Raw genomic sequence first — 26254 nt, forward strand, 5'->3', positions numbered from 1 at the left:
TGTCCAAGGTGATTTGCAAACTGCTGCTGGCTCCATAGTGGTGTGTGCTGTGTTTACATGAAGTAGACTGGGTCCTCCACTTCAATTGAACTGACCATATTATGTTCTACCCACTCGTCTAATACAGGGTGCCTAGGATCGCTAGACAACAATTCAAGCAAATCATATTAATGGAGTTTACAGTAAGTTAAATTAACAATACTTAACTTTGCGTATTGACAAAGGTGTGTCGCAAGCAAATGGCGACATGCAGATAATCAATGTCCTTCGGGATATAAAATTTCTTTGCAAGCAAAACAGTACAGCTCATAAATCATTGCTGTAGCATTTGTATGACGGCTCATCTTCCACTCTGGCCTCGGCTAGGTGGTTGTTGTTGTTGTTGTTGTTGTGGTCTTCAGTCCTGAGACTGGTTTGATGCAGCTCTCCATGCTACTCTATCCTGTGCAAGCTTTTTCATCTCCCAGTACCTACTGCAACCTACATCCTTCTGAATCTGCTTAGTGTATTCATCTCTTGGTCTCCCTCTACGATTTTTACCCTCCACGCTGCCCTCCAATACTAAATTGGTGATCCCTTGATGCCTCAGAACATGTCCTACCAACCGATGCCTTCTTCTGGTCAAGTTGTGCCACAAACTTCTCTTCTCCCCAATCCTATTCAATACTTCCTCATTAGTTATGTGATCTACCCATCTAATCTTCAGCATTCTTCTGTAGCACCACATTTCGAAAGCTTCTATTCTCTTCTTGTCCAAACTATTTATCGTCCATGTTTCACTTCCATACATGGCTACACTCCATACGAATACTTTCAGAAATGACTTCCTGACACTTAAATCAATACTGGATGTTAACAAATTTCTCCTCTTCAGAAACGCTTTCCTTGCCATTGCCAGCCTACATTTTATATCCTCTCTACTTCGACCATCGTCAGTTATTTTGCTTCCCAAATAGCAAAAATCCTTTACTACTTTAAGTGCCTCATTTCCTAATCTAATTCCCTCAGCATCACCCGACTTAATTAGACTACATTCCATTATCCTTGTTTTGCTTTTGTTGATGTTCATCTTATATCCTCCTTTCAAGACACTGTCCATTCCATTCAACTGCTCTTCCAAGTCCTTTGCTGTCTCTGACAGAATTACAATGTCATCGGCGAACCTCAAAGTTTTTATTTCTTCTCCATGAATTTTAATACCTACTCCGAATTTTTCTTTTGTTTCCTTTACTGCTTGCTCAATATACAGATTGAACAACATCGGGGAGAGGCTACAACCCTGTCTTACTCCCTTGCCAACCACTGCTTCCCTTTCATGTCCCTCGACTCTTATAACTGCCATCTGGTTTCTGTACAAATTGTAAATAGCCTTTCGCTCCCTGTATTTTACAACTGCCACCTTTAGAATTAGAAAGAGAGTATTCCAGTCAACATTGTCAAAAGCTTTCTCTAAGTCTACAAATGCTAGAAACGTAGGTTTGCCTTTCCTTAATCTTTCTTCTAAGATAAGTCATAAGGTCAGTATTGCCTCACGTGTTCCAGTGTTTCTACGGAATCCAAACTGATCTTCCCCGAGGTTGGCTTCTACTAGTTTTTCCATTCTTCTGTAAAGAATTCGTGTTAGTATTTTGCAGCTGTGACTTATTACGCTGATAGTTCGGTAATTTTCACATCTGTCAACACCTGCTTTCTTTGGGATTGGAATTATTATATTCTTCTTGAAGTCTGAGGGTATTTCGCCTGTTTCATACATCTTGCTCACCAGATGGTAGAGTTTTGTCAGGACTGGCTCTCCCACGGCCGTCAGTAGTTCCAATGGAATATTGTCTACTCCGGGGGCCTTGTTTCGACTCAGGTCTTTCAGTGCTCTGTCAAATTCTTCACGCAGTATCGTATCTCCCATTTCATCTTCATCTACATCCTCTTCCATTTCCATAATATTGTCCTCAAGTACATCGCCCTTGTATAGACCCTCTATATACTCCTTCCACCTTTCTGCTGTCCCTTCGTTGCTTAGAACTGGGTTTCCATCTGAGCTCTTGATATTCATACAAGTCGTTCTCTTCTCTCCAAAGATCTCTTTAATTTTCCTGTAGGCGGTATCTATCTTACCCCTAGTGAGATAGGCCTCTACATCCTTACATTTGTCCTCTAGCCATCCCTGCTTAGCCATTTTGCACTTCCTGTCGATCTCATTTTTGAGACGTTTGTATTCCTTTTTGCCTGTTTCACTTACTGCATTTTTATATTTTCTCCTTTCATCAATTAAATTCAATATTTCTTCTGTTACCCAAGGATTTCTACTAGCCCTCGTCTTTTTACCTACTTGATCCTCTGCTGCCTTCACTACTTCATCCCTCAAAGCTACCCATTCTTCTTCTACTGTATTTATTTCCCCCATTCCTGTCAATTGCTCCCTTATGCTCTCCCTGAATCTCTGTACCTCTGGTTCTTTTAGTTTATCCAGGTCCCATCTCCTTAAATTCCCACCTTTTTGCAGTTTCTTCAGTTTTAATCTACAGGTCATAACCAATAGATTGTGGTCAGAGTCCACATCTGCCCCTGGAAAAGTCTTACAATTTAAAACCTGGTTCCTAAATCTCTGTCTTACCTTTATATAATCTATCTGATACCTTTTAGTATCCCCAGGGTTCTTCCATGTATACAACCTTCTTTCATGATTCTTAAACCAAGTGTTAGTTATGATTAAGTTGTGCTCTGTGCAAAATTCTACCAGGCGGCTTCCTCTTTCTTTTCTGTCCCCCAATCCATATTCACCTACTATGTTTCCTTCTTTCCCTTTTCCTACACTCGAATTCCAGTCACCCATGACTATTAAATTTTCGTCTCCCTTCACAATCTGAATAATTTCTTTTATTTCATCATACATTTCTTCAATTTCTTCGTCATCTGCAGAGCTAGTTGGCATATAAACTTGTACTACTGTAGTATGTGTGGGCTTCGTATCTATCTTGGCCACAATAATGCGTTCACTATGCTGTTTGTAGTAGCTTACCCACATTCCTATTTTCGTATTCATTATTAAACCTACTCCTGCATTACCCCTATTTGATTTTGTGTTTATAACCCTGTAGTCACCTGACCAGAAGTCTTGTTCCTCCTGCCACCGAACTTCACTAATTCCCACTATATCTAACTTCAACCTATCCATTTCCCTTTTTAAATTTTCTAACCTACCTGCCCGATTAAGGGATCTGACATTCCACGCTCCGATCCGTAGAACGCCAGTTTTCTTTCTCCTGATAACGACATCCTCTTGAGTAGTCCCCGCCCGGAGATCCGAATGGGGGACTATTTTACCTCCGGAATATTTTACCCAAGAGGACGCCATCATCATGTAATCATACAGTAAAGCTGCATGCCCTCGGGAAAAAATTACGGCTGTAGTTTCCCCTTGCTTTCAGCCGTTCGCAGTACCAGCACAGCAAGGCCGTTTTGGTTATTGTTACAAGGCCAGATCAGTCAATCATCCAGACTGTTGCCCTTGCAACTACTGAAAAGGCTGCTGCCCCTCTTCAGGAACCACACGTTTGTCTGGCCTCTCAACAGATACCCCTCCGTTATGGTTGCACCTACGGTACGGCTATCTGTATCGCTGAGGCACGCAAGCCTCCCCACCAACGGCAAGGTCCATGGTTCATTGAGGGGGGGGGGGGGGGCTAGGTGGTGCGGCGCTAATATTCTCTTTGTTAAGAGGCCGCTCCTGTCTTGGTATCTTCCTAGATAGGGGTTTGTCAGTGTACTATTGGCTGACGTTGTCTCACAGCCCTCTCTGCTCTTCCGTTCTTGATCGTCGCGCTGGCACTTGTCATTATACTGGAACATCCCCCCACCCCCCCACCCCCATCCCCACCACCACCTAAGCCTTCAGAAAATAATTCCGGGAATTCTTTCAGCAAGATAGCTACACTGTCTTTTTGCATGCAGTGCAGACACTGACAACACGTTCTCCTGAATGTTAAAACCAAACAAATCAAATGAATCAAGACCATATATATTCTCTCAATCGCATGATTCTAGTGCCATAAAAGTCACTGTTCACATATGCAAGCGATACGTGGCAGGAAAAGTACATTTTCCAAAAACGGGATTGTCTCGTCCATTATAAGCTGTCAGGTTGTGCTAGTTTTAGACGTGTGTGGGGAGCCTAACATTTCATATGTGTGATGACTCAGCGATGTAACAGAGGTGCCTGTGTCCAACTGAAAATTCACACATTTTCCACTAAGATGCAAATGAACAAAAAATTTGTTGGACTGGCACTGAAGAAACTGCTCACTTGCTAGTTTTGCTAATTCCTGTTGCAGGCTTTGAATATACTGCATTAATGACATGGGCCTTGCGACTAGATTTTTGGGTGTGTACCAGATTCTTATGTTTGTTCCGTTGCAAACATATGGATTGTACATGTCCTTTCTTGCCACAAGCATAAAACACTGTGCTTATTGGGAGGTGCAGTCTTGGCGTTTGTGCTGTGAATAACACGAGGCATGACTTAATTCTGTTCGCCTGTGGAGCCGCATGTTTACCGAGCTGCTTATGCGGTGTGGCAAGCGAAAGCTGCTGCTGCCGAATGGGCCGGTCGCAAACAAGGGACTCATCCTGACAAATTACCGGCTGCTCAGATTTATCGGCTGAGAGGGCACGTGAATCATACTGATCTAGTGTTTGCACTACTTGCAGAAATGATGGATCGGACTGTTTCAAAATCTGTTCTCTTAGTTTGACATCAGTTACATCGTACAGGATCGCATCACACAACGTAACTTCTGAATATAAAGCACCACAAGCACATTTAAATTTGCATTTTCTTATCATACCCAGCAAATTTGTTACCCACTCGCGTTAATTTTGTTCTGACCACGTTTTACAATTAAAGAATTGATATCTAGCTGCTACCATATTTACTTGTTGGTCTCAATAGTTTGTTAGCGAATCTTCAACCTGATCATACGAAAGTTCCCCTGGAGTGGTGTGAGGAAACAACTTCTGAGTGAATCTGAACACTGCATTTCCTACCGTGGACATTAAATAGGGGAGTTCTACAGTACGAGGTATTTTGTGAGCAATTATGTGGGCTTCAAGCTGTTGCAACCACTCGAGCCATTCCTATTCTTATTCATGAAACTGGTGAAAAGGCAGTATAGCACGTGGCGCTGCTGTGTGTGTTGCTTGTGCTGTATTAGTAGTTTGGTTAGCCAGAAACTGCCATACCGTGTGTGGCAGCGAGGGTATTTGCTGGCTCTGAAACTGAAACATCTGCATTAGCTGCATTGCATCGCATTGCAGCTGTGGTTAATGAGCAGGGAGTGGGATAGGTGGGATGGGCATGTTGGAAGAGACAAATGCAAGAAACAGACAAGGCATGCAAGAAAAATAAGTACAAAAGCAAATAAAATTTCTGCAACACCCACCTGAAAACACTTTAGCAAAAACATGGTAAGAGACTGTTTAAGCAAGTAAACACCCTTGCAAAGAAAAGACAAACGAGAATTATGGCACCAGCAATACACAAAAGAAAATTCCATGGCCCCGAGGCGCAGGGAATTTTTTTTTTTAAATCCTCGTCATCAATTATTGTGTTCTGCCCACTTGTCTAATATAGGGTACCTAGGAAGCTGTTTTCTCAGATCACTAGACAACGATTCAAGCAGATCAAATTAATGGAGTGGAAAGTTGCCGCTCACCATATAGCGGAGATGCCAATTCGTGATAGGCAGGAGTTTATTATAGTAAGTTAAATTAACAATACTTAACTTTGCATATTCATAAAGGTGTGTTGCAAGCAAATAGCAACATGCAAATAACCACTGTTCTTTGGTATATACAGTTTCATTGCAAGCAAAAGAATACAGTTCACAAGTCACTGCTGTAGTGTTTGTATGATGGCTCATCTTCCACTCTGGCATCAGCGCTTATATTGTCGAGGCCACGCCTATCTTGGTGTCATCCTAGATTGGGGTTTACCATCGTACTATTGGCTGTCATCGTCTCAGAACCCCCTCTCTGCTCTTCCATTCTTGAACGTCGTGCCAGCACTTGTCGTTATGCTGGAACAGATCATTGACTGGAAATGGTTATTTTTGGCTAATTGGAGGTCATTTGCAACCATTCATAGTTGTCGTGTTCCCAAACAATGATAGAATTTTTATGCATGTCAATGCACGATGTCACTGGGCATACATTGTTTGCGATCAGTTTGAAGAACGCGTTGGTCAGTTTGAGCAAATGATTTGGCCACCCAGTACCTGATGTGAATCCCATCAGACATTTATGGGACATAATAGAGAGGTCAGTTTGTGCACAAAATCCTGCACCGGAAACACTTTCGCAGATATGGATATCTGTAGAGGCAGCACGGCTCAGTATTTCTGCAGGGGACTAATGACTTGATGAGTTCATTCCACATTGAGTTGCTGCAGTACGTCGGGCAAAAGGTGGTCTAACACGATATTAGTAGGTATCCCATGACTGTCGTCACGTCGGTGTATCTTTGTGTATTCCGATAAGCACTGGAACAGAAATAGCTGTTTCAAATTAAAAGTTAAAATATTGGTTGTAAATACAGATATCTCAAGTCGAATGAAGTTCTTTTCTGATGACATTTTCATTGTGTATCCAAAAATAGATGGGGGAAATGACCTCTGACTTTCACTCAACCCAGGGAATGTGCTAAGAATTGTGTCCAGCAAAAATATTTCTAAGTATAAAAGAGAACTCGCAAGAGAGCTTTATTTGAATGTTAGTGCAGGTTTTCCACAGTCATGGATGGAAACAGTGGTGTCTTGAACTCCATATGGTGCACTGGTTTACATGTACCACTTGGTACACACTGGATGTCAGACAAGTTCGACACGCTTTGGTCTAAAGAACTTTGCACTTCCACAGCCCCAATTTAAACCACTATATTGCAACATATTGATTATAGTTGAAGGTGTCTCAGACAAATCTTAGCATCCCAGTGTGTTAGCTTTGAGGAACAGCGTCACAGGCATTAATTGTGATACATTACGCCATGTGTGTACTATAGACTTAGATAAAAGGCTGCTAATTCGTGCTAAAGGGGACACGGTGAATAATTGTGTTCTGTGTCCCGTTTAAAAAATTATTTGTAGCATGTAATATTTTGTTAGGAAAATTTTGTTTAAAGAAACTGTTAATTTTTTCCATATTTTAATGAGGCCCGTTGTTCATTATCTTATTGTAAATGATTTTCTGCTCTAGTTTCAAACATATTCTATTAATATATTAAACATAACCGTTGGCAGTGTCTGCAATATCAATGATATTCATTCCAAGAATTTTCTAGGTATAATAAGACAAAATTTGTGATTATGTAAATATTTTTCTAGTAATATTTTGAAAAATATTAGGAAATGTTTCCTATTTAAAATTGTAGTCATTTAATATTCATAGTTTTTCTATAAATTAAAGCCAGAGTCTCAAATACCTTTCATGGAGTATCGCTTTTACTTGACTCGTGACTCAAAGAATGAAAAACTATTATTTGCTTTAGTCTGCAGTTGGGATTTTACTTTTTAAACGACTGTTGATTTTGATAATCAGGCCATCCACAGACTCACAGTCGACGAACCTGCTTAACCGAGTAGGAGCATCATTATTTTATCTTTATAGTGATGCATTGGCTCAGGTAATCGGGTTTGACAGTGGTGTACAAGGGGATTGCCTGGTGATCAAAACCTGTACTCATTTGACAAAAGTACAACTGTAAATTAAATTTTTTTTACCAATTTTGTCGACCACTGTTCCATATCACTGTGTGTCGGAATAGATAATATAACTGTAAAAATGTTTTTAGCTAGACATACATTGGTTTACAGGCTCCACCGATGGCAAGCGAGCCTCCATCACCGTGTCCTGCTCCGAGTACAGTGCAGGTGTTCGAAGAAGAGACGCGCATGAGTGCCGAGGGTGCAGTAGTTGGGAGAATGGCAGAGCCTGAGAGTGCAGAAGGCAGTCGGGCTCAGTCTCCGGTGCAGATCCCTGACAAGATCCCTGTGGCCAAGACACCAGGTAAGTGGAACTTTTCTGTCTCTAGCCGTATGCCACTGTCTGAGGATCTGAACACATGTTGTATGTAGGGCTGCGCTTCCTCCCATTCATAAAATTGTGTGATCTAGTTAGCTATTGAGTAAACATGGGTGCTGTATTACCTGGCAAAGCGAATTGTAGACCTGACCACATTAGCTTCACTGTCATGTTTACACCCAAAAAACAGAGATGGAAGAGAAGGGCAGTGTGCACTCTGGTGTTCTTGCAAGTGGAATGCAGCCACATGCTACGTGTCTATACGTCAATGCCCTGTGTAGCACAGGCGACCCACACTTTTGTTTGAGAATATTCCTTGTACATTATCTGTGTGATAACATTTGTTCACGTATGTGTCGGAATCAGTGTTTCATCTGAAGAAACCACTGGCAGTTTTTATTCTGATATTTCATTGTTTTGTAAAAATGTAATTTTGTACATGTATTTCAAAACTGTGTTCTCTCACATGCACGCGCCTTATTCATTCTGGTACCTTTTAACCCATTACTAGCCAAAACTCTATCGGATCTTTTTTTGCAAACTTTTATATTTAAATATGTTACATTGAGTGATTAATTGAATAAAAAGTTGTTTTGAAAATTTTCAGTTTATTAGAACAAAAACTACAGACCGTCCCATTTTTTGGGACATTGGCCAAATGTGCTATCCAAATTCACAACCTTATTCTCCATGCATAATATTGTAAGAAACAACACAGACAATAAATAAAGAATGTTTTAATATTATTGAATGTCTTCAGTATGAAATGAAGCAAAACACTTGTCGTGTACACCAACATTGCACCTATCACAATTTTTTTTTTCCTTGCAGTAAGCACATCTCTTCTGCGTTTTACTTGGCACAATGAAATGCTTTCCTGGATCTAGTCGTACATCCGTGCCCACCCGTCCTCCCATTAATTTGCTTCCTTGTGGTCCTCTGCATTTTGCTACTGATCCTGTTTCCTTTGATAGGTAAAACATCACTATTCTCCGTTGGACATCCAAAAGTGAGAGCATGCCATGTGTTTACTACGCAGATATCTATCATCTGTGTGAATAATGGCCACCACCATTTCTTTGACCTTATCCTCGTCCTATAAAGTGATATCTGCTTGTCCAGTAGATCTACGCCACCCATATGGGCATTGTATTCTTCAATGAGATGTGGTATTGTAACAGATATTTCTATTTTCTTTGCCCGTGAGTATCTTTTAGTAGAACTCAGATTAGTAACAGTGCTGTAATTTGTTGCTACACATACTAGTTTGTTGTCACTCCATTTCACAACCAGAAGTTCATTCTCTTTGTCAAACATGTAGTGATAGAATCCTCGTTCCTTTTCTTTTGCCATTCTTTTCGAGTCTTACACAGACATCCATCTGTTCATAACAAACACGCCCAGACAACTAAATCACAGCTCATTGTCGTCAAGGAACTACCAGCAGACATACAGTGTTGCCAAGTGCGAGAACGAAAAATCGGCAAATGTATAATTTTCCTGACGTGAAGTACTTATTTTACATTTACAGGCATTATAGCAGTTAGTTGAACCTACAGGTGCAACAATAAAGGCTAAAAGCTCCATTGCTTACGTAGAAATAAGTAAAATATACGCGTCCCAAAAAAAGGGACAGTGACCAGTAATGGATTAAAACCAAATCTTATGCACAGAACAATTTTTTTGCCATTCTAGTATTGAAGTCCAATTCTCTGTGACAAAAGCTTTCAAGTTTTCACCAAGTCTGTGTTTGTATTCTTCCCAACATAGCAGAAATTGCTGCCTCCCAAAAAACACATATATCCGTATCAGTGGGATATTTATTGTAAGTGCTATGCTTTTTCTTTCCTCTTTGAAGTCTTTAATGTTCCTGATGTTCCTTGCTTTGAGTATGCTCATTTTTTGACGTATTGAATTGCCAGTGAGCCATGTATCTTAGTAAATGACCATCCTGGAACCCAGGCCATGGTACTCTGTTTTCAACATGTAGCACAGGGGCATTCAAACAATCATTCTTCCTATGCTCTGTATGTGAATGAAATGGGAAGAAACCCTGACAACTGGTATATATGTAGATGTAGAGTATATATGTAGATGTGGATGTAGGTGCAGAACAACATTAACGATTAACATTGTGATGCTGGCACAAATATAAATAAAAATGCACATATACATCTAACAAAGGTATTGAAACATGCTGTGTTTCAATTTTCCGCAGCAGCACAATTTAACAGATAAAACAAAAGAATAGGTGCACTAGAAACACAACTGTTCAGAGCTTAAATAAAAATAACGCTGCATAAAAAATACAGTATTCCAATGTGAAGGAGATGCATTGGGATGCTCCCATGATTAAATTACATATGACAGACTGTAGATATCAGAAATGTAGTAAGCGAACATCGCAACACCAGGTTCTGCTTAGTATAACAAGCTGAACACAGGCATAATGTCTTCCTCTGAATAATGAAGACACATTCAAGCTTGTTGCCATTGTTGCAAGGCATTCTGTGTGGCCACGCAGTACAATTCAGAAGGCAAAGTTTGAGGTCATTGTGGAAGTTGTGGATTTTCTGGCTTCTTTAACAAGGGTATCAACATCTTTGTTATGAATTATGCTGCAGCAAGATTTAAACCACAGAAATTCTATCATCTCTACTTGGATTTCACACTGGACGCATTGCCAAATGATTACCAAGGTGCCTTAGAGATTGTAAAACTGACATAGAATCAGGTAAAACGAGGACTAAGGAAACCTAAAGGGAGCCGACAAATTTTAAGGCTTCTAATGTCACTACAGCTCCCACAGAGAAAACCAGTTTCCCTTGACAGTTGAAACAGTTTCGAGAGTTATGTTTGCGGGCAGAGAAACGCACATCCACTTTCTCTTTCTCTCTCAATGTGTGGAGCCAGCAGTATACACGTACAAAAAAATGCAACCATTACTTCAGTTTCACCATTTTGTTGACAGGGAATCGGAAACTTTTTTAAATTCCTTAAAATTTTTACTTTTCATTCTGTCAACAGTTACAGTATTTATATCAGGTGACTAGTTTCGAACTTTACAGGTTGATTTTCAAGCCTGGCCTGGTGCGGCTGCACTGACAGTACCTGGTCTTGATACTAAACGTCAAAGTGACAACACATGCTTCATAATGCTTGCAGAATGAATGCCACAATACACATGTGCCTCTTACCAAATCAAAACTTTAATTTTAATTTGGTATGTGGCGTGTATGGACTGTGTTTTGAAACTAGGTTTTTTTGTTTGCTCTAGCTAGACAAATAATTGGCTGTGAAAATGAGCAGACTAAAAAATAAACCTAGCAAACACTGACATGCACAATTTCTCTCCCAACAGGTGCAGAAGGAGTTGGTGAAGAATCTCAGGGCAGTGTGATCAGCACAGCGACAACTGAAAGTGTGAAAAAGAAGAATCGTATGGAGGTGTGTGATGCAGAAATGTAAGTAAAATGTGTGTTCGCAGCTATCTTCGTATACACATGCACAGGCATTTGTAGTGTTTATTAAGAGACTTAAAATTGGGTACATTAAACATTGTGAGACTGGCACTTACATACACTTAATTCCTTGCTCTTTTGCAACTGCTTGCAGCCTATATGTTATACCCTATAATACTGGATGCCTCCTTAAGCACGAGGCTGTGTGTCTTTTGAAGTTTCTATTTTATTGAGGTTCTAGTATTGGTACCACAGCTCAGACAAAATTTTATTCAGAATGTTATTTTACTCTTCCGTTTACGAAATGTTTGATGTATTACATTTTTTACCATACTTGGAAAATATTGAACTTCAACTTGAATATTATCATCAGCCTTAGGCTCCGAACTACTAACCAATATACCAACGTAAAATTGATTGCTCTGATATACAGTATTTTATGCCTCACATTTACTGTCTATATCTCTCCAGTCTGTTACATCATCTACTGTCACTGACTTGGTAGGTTTATTATACATAACAATCTCATATGCGTTTTTACCAGTCTATTTGTGCCAAGGCACCCCAGAAGCGTCAAATCCTTGACAACTAAATTGTCCCAATTTATTGCTGACACACAATCTTACTTTTTCCATAGAACCAGATTCTTCAAAAAATTTCTTCCATGTCTGACCGTCATTTGTTGTTCTGTCCATCCGAAAATTAGAACTTTACACATATGTCTGGACTTTAACAATTGCATTCTGGTACTTATTTTTAAAAATTTTAGTTCATCCTTAACATTGTAATGCCTAAATGCAGGAAATTTCGCAGCGTATGAATCAAATTGGCCTGGTAGCTTCTCAGTTTTACCGCTGTAGCTGAACTTGACATTAAATGTTTCGACAAACTGCATTTTCCACCGACAAATTTTCCCAAACAAATGGATGTTATAATCCTATGCCTATAGTGTGTCCATCATATCAGTCTGCGAACTGTCGGACATCATTTCACCCGACGAAATATCCAATATTCCAATGGGGAACACACAGGTGATGATGTATCCATCTCTTCCGTAACATATATACAATGTCCAGTGTGACAGTTAGCGTGTACTACTAAAAGCCTAGACAACAAATCTTCATCTCTGATTGCCATCTCATTTGAAACAAAATTTACCAAGCACGTAGGCATAGTTGATAGGCTGGGTTGGTTTTTTGACATTTACAGTAACAGGCCAAACTTCAACAATTTTCTATAATATACCAACAGATTGGTTCCATTTAGACTACTCAAATTCCTCAAATATGACCAAATGGCAATCAAGATTACAGCTGCTCCCCCTCCCCCCCTCTCTCTTTTTCACTTATATTTCTTGTCTTTTTCTGTCTCTTAAATGTACCAGGCAACAAAATCGCCCTTCCTTTCCAGTACTGTTAATGAACAAGATCCAGAATAAAAATCGGTCACACAACACGTTTCAAAATGGTGTGATTGTAAAGCGCAATGTACTATATTACTGTATTAAAAATGCACTGAGGTGACAGAAGTCATGGGATACCTCCTTATATCGTGCCGGATTCCCTTTTCCCCGGTGTAGTTGAACAAATCTATGTGGCATGGAATCGAAAAGCCTTGGAATTCTCCTGCAGAAATATTGAGCCACGCTGTCCCTAAACCCGCCCATAGCTGTGAAAGTGTTTCCGATGAGAATTTTGTGCATGAACTGACCTCTTGATTATATCCCATGTTGGCTTATCTGTGTGGCCAAATCATTTGTTCTAATTGTGCAGAATGTTCAAACCATTTCCGAACATTTGTGCCAAGGTGGAAGGTGCATTGTCATCCGTGAAAATTCTGTCATTGTTTGAGAGCATGAAGTCCATGAATGGCTGCAAATGGTCTCCAAGTAGCTGAACATAGTCATTTACAGTCAATGATTCATGTAAACACAATCCACACCATTATGGAGCCACCACCAGCTTGCACAGTGTGTTGCTGACAACTTGGGTCCACGAGTTAGTGGGGTCCACAACACACTCAAACCCTACGATCACCTCGTACCAACTGAAATCGGGACTCATCTGACCAGGCGACGGTTCTCCAACTGATACGGTTACGAGCCCAGGAGAGGTGCCACAGGTGATATGGTGTTAGCAAAAGCACTTGTGTCAGTCATCTGCTGCCATAGCCCATTAACTCCAGATTTTGCTACACTGTCCTAACATATCATTCGTTGTATGTCCCACATTGATTTCTGTTGTTATTTCATGCAGTGTTGCTTGTCTGTTAGCACTGACAGCTCTACACAAACACTGTTGCTCTCGGTTGTTATGTGAAGGCCATCAGTCACAGTGTTCTCCGCGGTGAGAGGTAATGCCTATGGTATTTGTGGCACACTCTCGACACTGCGGATCACGCAATATTGAGTTCCCTAATGATTTTCAAAAGGAAATGTTCTTTGCATCTAGCTCCAATTATCATTCCACAGTCAGTCTGTTAATTCCTACGGTGCAGTCATAACCACACCGGAAACCTTTCCACACGAATCACCTGAATACGGATGCACTGTCCTTTTATACCTTGTGTGTGCAATAACAAGGTGTATACGACCCAGGACAACCAGGAGATCTGGGAAAAAGCCGGGAATTTTTTCATCCAGAAGAAAACCGGGAAAAACCTGGGAATTTCGTAGAATTTCGGGAATTTTTCATTGTTTTAGTTTTCTGTTAAATTTTTGTAGTTTTGACTGGTAAGAACTGATACTCTTAACAAAGGATACTACTGTATCCTGTACTGCAGAATAATACTTCAACAATAAAACATAAACTAGAGAAAAAAACCAAAATAAATTGCAAAGGAAATGCGCCACATACAAAAACGGCACACAGTGCTCATGCAAATGTCTGCCAACAGCAAAATGTGTCAAAGTCTTTAGAAAGACTATGCAATGCTTCATAACAACAAATTGCCTCCGATGAGCATGAAGTCACAACGGTTTACATTAGATTCATTTTAGCAGTTACGAGCGGGCTCATGCACATGCACAGTTGAGTCACGTTTGAGTAGTAGATTCTCCTGCTTCTGGCTACAGGAATCTGTGCAGTCGCAGCAAGCAGCTAGATGCTACCGGGTAAAGGGGGCGCCAAATTCATATTCTTGTGGGGAAGAAAACTTGTTTCGCAAAGCGCCTAGCATCCAGCGCACATTGGTCCATCGATTATTCATATGATTTTGAAACGCATCCCTGTTGGTTTTTGAACATTCTTGAACACATCTTAAGTTGATTTCTGAATGAATCATAAGTTTATTTTTGAATGCGTGCATAGTATATGTGATGTGTCTGTCAGGAGAATCTTCGTCGCATCTAGAAATAAACTTTCCGCAGACAAAAGGGGACGGGGCTATACGAGCTGAGCAAAGTAAAGCCAAACGGATGAATGCCAATCACTGTCTGATTATGTGGTTGATTGGGTTTGCGAATGATGAGCATTGTTATAATTACTAGCGAAATTCATAGATTCAGACTACCAGAGTGGAAATAAACGACTAACAGGAATAACAGGTGAGAAAGATTATGTATTATCTTCTCGGTGTGTCCAAGAAAATGAAACTTTGACAGAAAATTTTTGGCCAGCTCGCTACAGGACCAGTTGTACAGTCCCCAGCTAGCAGCCGCTTAAGTTCTATTCTGGAAGCAACACAGAAAACGTGTTGTACGAACATGTAACAACACCTAACCGGAGAATAATTGTGAGATAACTAAACCTGTGATTCTGACAGGGTTAGTGAAGTTAATTGGCGAACAAATTTTGACAATGACAGGAATAGCTACAGAATTGGTGATGACAAGATTGTTTGTTCGAACGAGGAAGGAGAAGAAACGGTGACGTCACACAAATTATGGAATAATAAGACGATTCCAATTTTATAAAAAAATTTCATAATACTACTTTTCAATCTCATGCTTGAGAAACTGGTGCATATGAATGAAATGTGAAACTATTTTCTAACATAAAGTTTTTTGCTTGTAGTAGGCCTAATAGTCATTTGATATTGGTACTTCGTGAATTACATTCTGTCGTGTTATAAAAATGACCATTTGTGCCAAAACAGTCTCGTTTGTTTGGCTTGTGTTACAAAATTGCTACAATATTAGAAAGTCCTATTTTGTTTAATTCAGCACACAGTGACAAAATAGACGTAACCGGATACAGAAACTACACCGGTCTTGGGTATTACTTGTATTAACAGATTTTTCAGTATTATATAACGACATTTTGATTCTTCATGTAGGAAAACGTTTGAAGAACTTTGAGGTAATAGACTCTTTCTCAGAAAGGAAAGCACGCCATGTGAAGCTGTAGCAAGATTAGAGAGAAAAAAATGCTAGGAGCTAAGGATTTAAGAAATGTGTACTTTCTTGCTTGTCTCTTGTCTTTATTGGTTTTATGTATCCTATATTTAATTTTATGTCACACAAAACAGCAACGTATTAGCTAATAGGCAATAAAGAGTGCAAATTTTCTGAAGCGTTCTTGTTCTCCTGATTACAAATAATCCCATCCCCAAATAAACCGTCCGATTGGGAGCTGGAGAGGCACCACAGGACATTAAAATTTCCACTGTCCTGAATATAGTTTGATGGCATCTTTTACAAAATATACATGTTTTAATTCCACAGAGCGAAATACAGTGACGTGTGATAGAAGAATGCTGTCTGAAGAGGCTTGGCACTGCACTTTGACACACTTTGCACTTTGAACAAATAACATGTCTTACATTTCCTCGAACACATATGTTTTAGGTTTCAGCCTTTTCAGAAAGATGTGCGCTACAAGATGAACATATTTTTAAATATTCGATTTTTCAGTATTTACCCGGTCAGCAAATATCGTAGATTCAGGGCTGATGCGCAGAGCAGTGTGAGTTATAGTGGGTAGTCTCCACGTGACCCGTGTTTACATTTAGTGATTTTGCTGTTTACCCTTCGTTCACTCTCACGTCAAATGAAAACAAAACGGATATCTGTGGCTGGGAGCTATTAAGTGAATTAAAATATGTTCACATAATTACGGAAGGCTAACATATGTTTTTAGTTTCAGATTTTATTTTATTTTCACCTTTCAGACAGTCAAACGTTAATCGCCTTGCAGAACAATTTAGTTATTTTTGTCTGTTTGATAAAGAAATTTGACTTTTATTAAACCGCAGAGGCAGTCAATGTATTTAAAACGAAAAAACAGTACTGGCTAGTTTCAAATGTTCGCTGCATTTCAAGGGTACGTATGGCATTATGCCATAATAAAGAACCAAACATGATATAATACAGTACTGATGATCCAAGAAAATTTACATCCCGAAGATAGTAACTGTTCCGAAAGAACAAATACCAATGATGACCATGCAGCTTCTCTAGAAAGAAATGATAATTAATCGAAACCCTCAGCTGCCAACAGGTGTTGTTGATATACCTCAATGGGGACAGATGAACCTGTGTGCCCTGACCGGGACTCGAACCCGGGATCTCCTGCTTACATGGCAGATGCTCTATCCATCTGAGCCACTGAGGGCACAGAGGATAGCGCGACTGCAGGGACATATTCCTTGTACGCTTCCCGTGAGACCCACATTCCCAACTGTCCATAACCTACATTTGTAATGTTCCTAAAGGATATTTGCCCATTCACTCATTACTCGCGCGATCTAAGGTGACAATTCCCGTAAGAGTTTGAGCAAAGTGTGCGCATTCGCACAGGAGGTGGTCAGTGGCCGGGTAGCCTTTCACTATACAGTCAGCTATACAGAGCGTTTGACTCTCATTTAAAAATCAACTCTTTGATCATGAGCCATTTAGACGAATTTCGAACCCTGAAGATCAGACCTGTATGTCATTATTAAAAATTTTACTGGTATATTTGTGTGATATGTCTTAAAGTGTAACACTTGCAAAAAAGATCAACATTATATGCAAAAGCTTAGCTTCTCTTGCAGCTGATTAACCTTAGAGACCAATATTATATGTGAAAGCTGTGCTTTTCTTGTAGCGATACTATGTATATTAATTTAAACTATTGACTTTCCCTGTTTGTGTGTTCATGCTACTTACCAATGATGTTGCTGTTGACTGACTATGTCACGTGTCCTATGCTCTGAATATCCGCTGTCATCGGCTGGTGAGATCACTATGACTATGACTGGGTTATAAAAGTGCATCGCAATCTCGATTTCAATGATTCGGATAGTAGAATACGGCATTTGATGGAATTCCAGTGTATACTTTCGTAATACGAAAATACGCAACGTACATGTTGCTGCACATCAAAGACATTTGCAATACGTACCTTTTTCCCTGAGTTTTGTTTTCTAAAGTGCCGGAAAATTCTGTGTCCGTATATAAAACCATAACCATTCAAAGGGTTGATGAGTTTTGCAGTTCCGAGGGAAAATATACTGTCACTTAACACAGAGAAAGTGTTTTTTCACGCGGGAGAAAGTGTATTTTTAACCGGGAAATCCGTGCAAAATCCAGGAATTTATTTTCCTTGTCCGCATATACACCCTGGATAATACCACCTTCTGTATATGTGTATATGGCTATCCCGTGACTTTTGTCACCTCAGTGTATGCCACTAATACAAAAGTTGTAATTGTAAGGACTGAAGTAACTCGACACAATAAAAACATCTTGTTGTGGTCTGCTGTAGGAAGAGAGGTTTTGATGTAGCTCTCCATGACTGTCCTGTGCAACCCTATTCATCTCTGCATGACTACTGCAGCCTGCATCCATTTGACATAGCTTAGTTTAGACAAGACTGTGTCTCCCTCCACAATTACATGTGTGTGATAATACTGTGAGCACTCTGTTACATGTTCCACCATCTATCTTTGCAGCAAGGTGTTCACAGTGGATCAGATAGCAGAGTACCAGTGGCCAGAAAAGTCTGGCGATCACTTGATGATTCAAGAGCAAATCTCCGAGTACCTCGGTATAAAGTCATTCAAGCGAAAATATCCTGACCTTCAGCGACGTCCCATAGATGCCGAAGAGAAGACCTACCTTCGTGACAAAGGGCTTGTCTCTGAAAACATGTGTGACATGGGTAAGTGGATATGTTTATCTATTAATGGAGAAGGAATCATTTGCCATCATGTTTTTATATAAATTTTTGTGAAGTAGATCAACAGATAAAAACTTGTCAGTAGTTCAACTTTGAAACGAGCTATGTTTGACTGCTAACATATCACCCCAAATATTTATTGGAATAATGTTATGAGAAGGACAAATTGCTACTCACCATGTAATGAAGATGTCGAGTTGCAGACAGACGAAAAGACTGCTAAACAACTAAGCATTCGGCCAAAAGGCCTTCTTCAGAATTAGACAGCATACACCCACACAATCACATAAACGCAACTCTCACACACGTGTGTGACCACTGTCTCTGGCTGCTGAGGCCAGACATTATTGCATCCTGGATTTTCTATTGTTGGTAAAATATTTTGTTTTAGTAAATTAGTCACTGCCACATTGCGGGAATCGTACATTTTATTTGCTTCCTACAGTAAACACAAACCTCCTTTTTTAATATTGTCAACACTTGTCCTCACATAAAGAACTTTTTCAGATTCCTCTTCTATTTTAATTTACCTACATTTTTTAACAAGCCTAGATATTTGCTATTATATATTCTTATAAATACAATTTCAAGGCGAAATTTCTGAACCATTCAAAATCAAAACAGGAGTTCAACGAGGAGATGGACTGTCCCCAATTCTCTTTAACTTGGTTGTGGATAAAATAGTAAAAACATGGGAAAGCACATTAAAAATTAGAGGCACAAAGGGTATAAGCATGAGCCAAGGAAAGAACAAATTTGTTTAGCCTTTGCAGACGATATGGCATTGATAACTGAAAACCGAACAGACGCAACAGTTATGCTTGATCTGTTACACGAGATTGCTGAAAAACTGGGCTAAAAATATCCTATGAAAAAACCGAGTATATAGAACACAAACATAATACAGAAAAGTTTATGAAAACAAAGCATGGAAAAATTAAAAGAGTTGATAGATTCAAATACCTGGGGGAGTGGATCCAAGCCAATGGACTGGACAACACAACAAATAAAGAAAGAATAAAAAAGTTAGAATTTGCATATAAATTAACACAAAACTACTACAGTAAGAAATACATATTAATACAAGCAAAGATTAAACATTATAATTCAGTTATTAGGACACAAGCAACGTATGGATCAGAGTGCCTAACATTGAATAAGAAAGGCAAATTAAGAGAACGAGAAAAAAGAGAGAGAAAAATACTAAGAAAAATTCTAGGTCCTGAGAAAAACAAGGAAAATAGGTGGATTAAAAGGGGAAATGAAGACTTATACAAAAATACAGAAAAGATCACAGATACAATGAGGAAGAGACGGCTAAAATTGTATGGACATTTAAACACAATGGAAGAAACATGGATTACAAAGAAAATTTTTAATTACATTACTAATCTGAAAAAAACTGCAGGATGGATAGAAGCAGTAAAGAAAGATGCCAATATAATAGGTGTTACAGAAGAAATAATACGTGACAGTAATTACTTCAGGCTACTGATAGAAAACGCAAACTATGAAGAAGATGAGCCAAAACCTCGACCCAAGAGAGTGCGGACAGATGAGCAGAGACGAGTAGTTGGCAAGATAATGAAGAAATACTGGGAAGAACGGAAGAAAAAGAAACCCCATAAGTCTTAAGTTGTCTGTGGTCCATAGCTGGCCAAGTTCATAAATAAAAATAAATGAATACAGTTAAAGAGAGAAAGTAAAAACTAAATTTTTTATGTTCAGATACAGTTGTTAATGCAGTGAAATAGCAAATGTATAATACTGCACTGATACTGTACATGTAACAGAAGTTATTGTTTCATTTGCATTTAATTGTCTTTATTGTTGACCTGCTATGGGGCTCCAAATTCTTTTGTGAGTGATAACACCAGGCATATTCTTTGTGTGCCTGGGGTCAGAATAACCCCACAATAACTCGTACTTTTCATACGAGATGAGTAAATGGAATCCTGTCACAGGAAATACTACATGTTGACAACTTGGTGGCAATTAGAACCCTATGCTGTTTCAATTCTCACCCAAAATAAACTTCAGTTTATGTCATAATTATCTTTTGGTGTGCTTTACAGTAAAACTTCACCCCATTCCCACAGTGCATGCGCATGCACGCACGTGTGTGTGTGTGTGTGTGTGTGTGTGTGTGTGTGTGTGTGTGTGTGTGTGTGTGTCCTTTCTTTTTCCCCACATGCACACGCGTGCAAGATAATGCCTTGTTTATTGGGTGTGGAGTGACTGACTGAGGTTTGTGGAGTCAGAACTGATGATCTGCAGACAAAACAGATCAATCTTACCCAAAGAAATGGCCATAGTGATTCTTCAGTTGCAGAAGGTAGATTTTAGCAGCTTAAATGGGGGGGGGGGGGGGGGAGATGGAATTATGACTCCTCCCCATCTCTGGTCCCACCTTGGACTGAGAGACAGACAGAAAGAAATAGAACTAAAACTATTTATTATGGATCTGGCATGTTGTAGAACTGTTGGAGATCCCTTTATAGTAACAAAACTATTATTCTTTTGAAACATATGAGGGCAGTTTCCTGCGAGGTTAAAGCTGTCTGTTGGACTGGGATTCGAATCCTTGTTGCTTTTCTCAGGCGTATGTTCTATTGACTGATCTATCCACTCACAACTCACAATCTGTCCTCACAGCTTTATTTCCGCCAGTCCCTCATCTTCTAACTTCCAAACATCACAGAAGTTTTCCTGCATACCTTATGGGACTAGTAGTCCTGGAAGAAAGCGTATTGCAGAGAAATAGCTGAGCTGTAGCCTAGAGGATAGTTTCCAGACTGAATTTATTGTCTGCAACAGATTGGGCACTGGTTTGAAACTTCCTGGTTGATCAAGGCAGTTCTGATCTGCCAGAAAGTTTTGTCCATTCTGCTACAGATATAAAAATTCATTCTGGATTTTGAGGGGAAGTTTGGAAACGATCAGATTAGAAAAGATGAGAATGCATCTCTGATAGTCAAAACATCAGCTGAACAAAATAAGCACATACGGAATAGCAGAGCAACTGTATTGTTGGATTAAAGAGTTTGCAGCAAACATGTCATTCTCAACGAAGAGAAATCTTTGGGAGTATGGGTCGTTTGATCTTACCTGGAGGGAATGTCGTAGGATCGTAACATTTCAGAATAATTATAAATGACTTAATGGATAACATTGGAAGCTCTAAGAAGCTTTTCACAGATGATGCTGTTTTGTACAGAGAAGTCGCAATGTTAGAAAATTGTAGTGAAGTACGACATGCAGAGGATCGATACTCGATGCAGGGATTGGCAGTTTATCCTCAACATAAACAAATACAGTGGATTACACATAAGTAGGCAGAAAGACGCATTATTGTATTATTACATTATTGCCAAATGTTTGCCGGTAGCAGTCACATCCATAAAACATCTAGGAATATACATATTGTGCGATTTAGATTATGTGTATAATGCAATTTAGAGTGGGACGGCCACATAAACATAATCATAGCTAAGGGAGATGCCAGACTGAGATTCAGCGGAAGAATCCTCGGGAAATATCCACCTAAAAAGACACGGACTATCCAAAAAAGAGAACATCGTTTGTAGCATGTTCATTTAGTAAGTAAACTTGAAAGTGTCTCGGAGTTGCACAGCCAACTCCAGTGTCTGATGCTAAAAGAGAAGCATTCTATGTAAAGGTGTGGTTTACTATTGAAATATACACACGTAAAAAAAAAAGTTTTGCATCACCTCAGTTCAGAGAGTTCCGGATCCTGTACAGAAAATTGGAATAGAGATCAACATAAACATCATTTCCACCCCTTTTTTTTAAACCACACATTGCATGTTGTACCACCACACAGGGAGACCGTCAGAGGTGGGGGTCCAGATTGCTGTACACACCAATATCTCTAGTACCCAGTAGCACGTCTCCTTGCATTAATGCATGCCTGTATTCATTGTGACATACTATCCACAAGTTCATCAAGGCACTGTTGGTCCAGACTGTCCCACTTCCCAACAAAGATTCGTCGTAGATCCCTCAGAGTGGTTGGTGGGGCACGTCAGCCATAAACAGCCCTTTTCAATCTGTCCAAGGAATGTCGATAGGGTTTGTGTCTGGAGTACATGCTGGGCACTCCAGTCAAGCGATGTCGTTATCCTGAAGGAAATCATTCACAAGATGTGCACGATGGGGACACAAATTGTCGCCCACAAAGATGAATGCCTCACCAGTGTGCTGCTGATATGGTTGCACTATCGGTTGGAGGATGGCTTTCACGTATCGTACAGCTGCTACGGCATCTTCCATGACCACCAGCGGTGTACATCGGCCCCACTTAATGCCACCCCAAAACAGCAGGGAACCCCCACCTTGCTGCACTCGCTGGACAGTGTGTCTGAGGCGTTCAGACTGACCGTGTTGCCTCCTAACATGTCTCCGCCGATTGTCTGGTCCACGCATATGCAACACTCATCAGTGAAGAGAACGTGAGATCAGTCCTGACGGTCCATTTGGCATGTTGTTGTGCCCATCTACTGCGCTGCACGGTATCGTGGTTGGAAAGATTAACCTCACCATGGACGTTGGGAGTGAAGTTGTGCATCACACAGTTTGAGTCATAACATTACGTCCTCTGGTTGCACAAAAAGCATTAATCAACATGGTGGCATTGCTGTCAGGATTCCTCCGAGCCATAATCCGTAGGTAGCGGTCATCCACTGCAGTAATAGCCTTTGGGCGGCCTGAGCGAGGCATGTCATCGACAGTTCCTGTCTCTCTATCTCCTCCATGTGCGAACAACATTGCTTTGCTTCATACTAAGACGCCTGGACACTTCCTTTGTTGAGAGCCCTCCCTGGCACAGAGTAACAATGAGGATGCAATCGAACTACAGTATTGACTGTCTAGGCATGGTTGAAGTACAGACAACACGAGCCGTGTACCTCCTTCCTGGTGGAATGACTGGAAGTGATTGGCTGTCGGACCCACTCCGTCTAACAGACGTTGCTCATGCATTGTTGTTTACATCGTTGGTTTGTTCTAGTGACATCTCTGGACAGTCAGTGGGACTGTGTCTGTGATACAATATCCACAGTCAACGTCTATCGTCAGGAGTTCTGAGAATTGGGGAGATGCAAAACTTTTTTTGATGTGTTTATTTCTAGGAGAGTCAGCCGATATATTGCTTCGTCATATATATACGTTGAGAAAAGACCAGGAATGCAAAATTAGAGAGATTTGAGCTCATAAGGAAGCTTATCAACAACTGTTCTTGCTGCAAACCATTCATGCTGAAAAAAAGTGGTACACAAAGTACCTTCTACTACACACTGTAAATGGCGTATGGATGAAGATTCAAACATGGAAACTCCAGGTTGGAATACCCACGGTATTAGGAAAAGGATAGATTGCTGCTCTCTGTAAAAATGACCCAGTATAAAGACTGTTACACATTATAGCTTTTTGCCAAAGCCTTTTTCAGTGAAGAAAACACACACTCATTCTCACAAGAAAGCATACCTCATACACATGACCACTCCCACAGGCAGCTGTGCCCAATTCTGGTTGGAGCTGCTGGCAGTAGCAGTCATGTGAGCTTGCTTGTGTGTGTGTGTGTGTGTGTGTGTGTGTGTGTGTGTGTGTGTGTGTGTTTTCTTTGCTGAAGAAGGCCTTGGCCGACAGCTATAACATGTAATGGTCTTTTTGTTGTGTCTGTCTAGAACTCAACAGGTCATATGGATGTAAATGCTAACCAAACACAGGCACCTTAAAATTGTGCTCAACTGGAAGACATATTAGTCACCCTTACTCCCCATAAAAGTCCTTTTATGGCTCAATATATCATATCTCAACATCTGACACTTCAGACTGATGATTAATTACAAGCTGTGGTGAAATAATGAGGCGTTCATTTCATCCATTCCATTCTGAGAGGTTCGAATTACATCAGGGTATTGAAGGATGCCTTCATCCCTGCTTTTTTAAGGGAATGTTCCTCGCAGGAAGGGCGAAGTTATAGTACACAGGAATTGTGTTAAACTTTACATTCCCCTTTCCGTTGGCCGCTGTGGCCGAGTGGTTCTAGGCACTTCAGTCCGGAACCACGCGACTGCTATGGTCGCAGGTTCGAATCCTGCCTCAGGCATGGATGTGTGTGATGACCTTAGGTTACTTAGGTTTACGTAGTTCTAAGTCTAGGGGACTGATGACCTCAGATGTAAAGCCCGATAGTGCTTAGAGCCATTTGAACCATTCCCCTTTCCGTGAGATGTTTTGGAACTTACATACAGGTTGGAAGGATGTAGTGTTGGTAATATGTAGTAGAGGCTGTCTCTGGTGTTATTAGTCAGTTTTTTAAAATCGTTGCTCACCTTAGTAACGTACACTGCTAGAAATGGAAAGTATCACACCACGAAACATCTATCCAGCATTCAAATTTGTGAAGATGATCATCACATATTGGTTATGCAGTGAGTAAACTTTCATTCTGTTCAGGAATGATGTCCAACATCGGTGTTAGTATGAAATATGATCCAGTAGCCATGAATACACTCTTGCAATCATTGTGAGATGCAAGAAAACTGTTTCTAAATGTCATATTGAGGTGTTTCTCACCGTGTACGGAACACGTGGTGTGTCAGTTCACAAAAATGCTTGCTGCTGCTCTCTAGGAGAAAAATCAGGTGACCAGGCAGACCACTACATTCCCCTAGCTGTTTGTGGTGTTAACTGCAGTGTGGAGTCTTCCTGTATCCTACTCAAGTACGTCATTGGTGCTCTGGTCATGAAGGGTATGGCGATATATTTTGCCAGTCTTCCCACATGGTGAGCATTCTGCCTCCCTCCCCCCATCCTCTAACAGCTGCCAAATCAGTCCTGTCATCAAATACTCTGCTCTGCACATTGTGATGCTCTGTGAACTCAAACGTGAAGCCTCGGTGGGAAGATGATGTTCTTTTTGTGAAACACTTTTGAGAAAGTAAATTTTGTGTAAGGACTGCAAAGACAAGATAAGAAAAATCAGAGCTCTTTCAGAGGCGTGAAGACAGTCATTTTTATGTCACTCCATTTGTGAGTAGAGCATGGAAGAGAATGACCAGTGGTGGTACAATGTGCTCTCCACCATGTACTGTATGGTGGCTTACAGATTGTTTGGAGAGGTTACAGGTCTCGAGAATTGCTGCTTCCTGTGACCTTTCGCCGGATTTCTTACGAATGTATCGGTGTCAATCTGACCGCTGTAAACGGAAGTGAGACTCATTACCGAGCACTCCTACTCTACTGCATGCTAGTCTTTGTTGTCTGTGGAACAGTGCCAGCAGTACACGATGCATGCAACTTGATATCTTGACCCAGCTTCCCATAATCTGATCCTGATGTTTTACGGTGACACTCTGCCTGTAGCTCTGCCCTGATTTCAGCTTCTTTGATATGTGTACTTGTCAAAACAGCCAGACAATCCTATGACCCTTTCGTGGTGCAGTTGTTTGTGCCACACTATTATCCTATGTTTGTTTCATCAGCAGTTTTCTGCAGTAATTGACTGCAGACAACTATCTTCGCGACCTTTTGTTAAAGTGTCGCCCGTCCCAGTGATTTGAGTTTTCTCAAAGTCTGGCAGATGCCCATAAGATGCAT

The 26254-nt window shown here is 40.3% G+C and overlaps 1 protein-coding gene across 3 annotated transcripts in view; it reads left to right on the forward strand.

Annotated features, from left to right (window-relative positions):
* The window catches only part of LOC126425277 (microtubule-associated protein futsch), a 233482-nt gene that overhangs the window by 38876 nt on the left and 168352 nt on the right, over positions 1-26254 (forward strand). For all 3 annotated transcript variants that reach the window (XM_050088249.1, XM_050088250.1, XM_050088251.1), the window contains exons 6-8: positions 7863-8055; positions 11432-11534; positions 18405-18613. In XM_050088249.1, the coding sequence (XP_049944206.1) occupies positions 7863-8055; positions 11432-11534; positions 18405-18613 (505 nt within the window). The remainder of the gene's footprint in view (positions 1-7862; positions 8056-11431; positions 11535-18404; positions 18614-26254) is intronic.

The sequence above is a fragment of the Schistocerca serialis genome, chromosome 10, assembly GCF_023864345.2.
Source record: "Schistocerca serialis cubense isolate TAMUIC-IGC-003099 chromosome 10, iqSchSeri2.2, whole genome shotgun sequence".
Lineage (NCBI taxonomy): Eukaryota > Metazoa > Arthropoda > Insecta > Orthoptera > Acrididae > Schistocerca > Schistocerca serialis.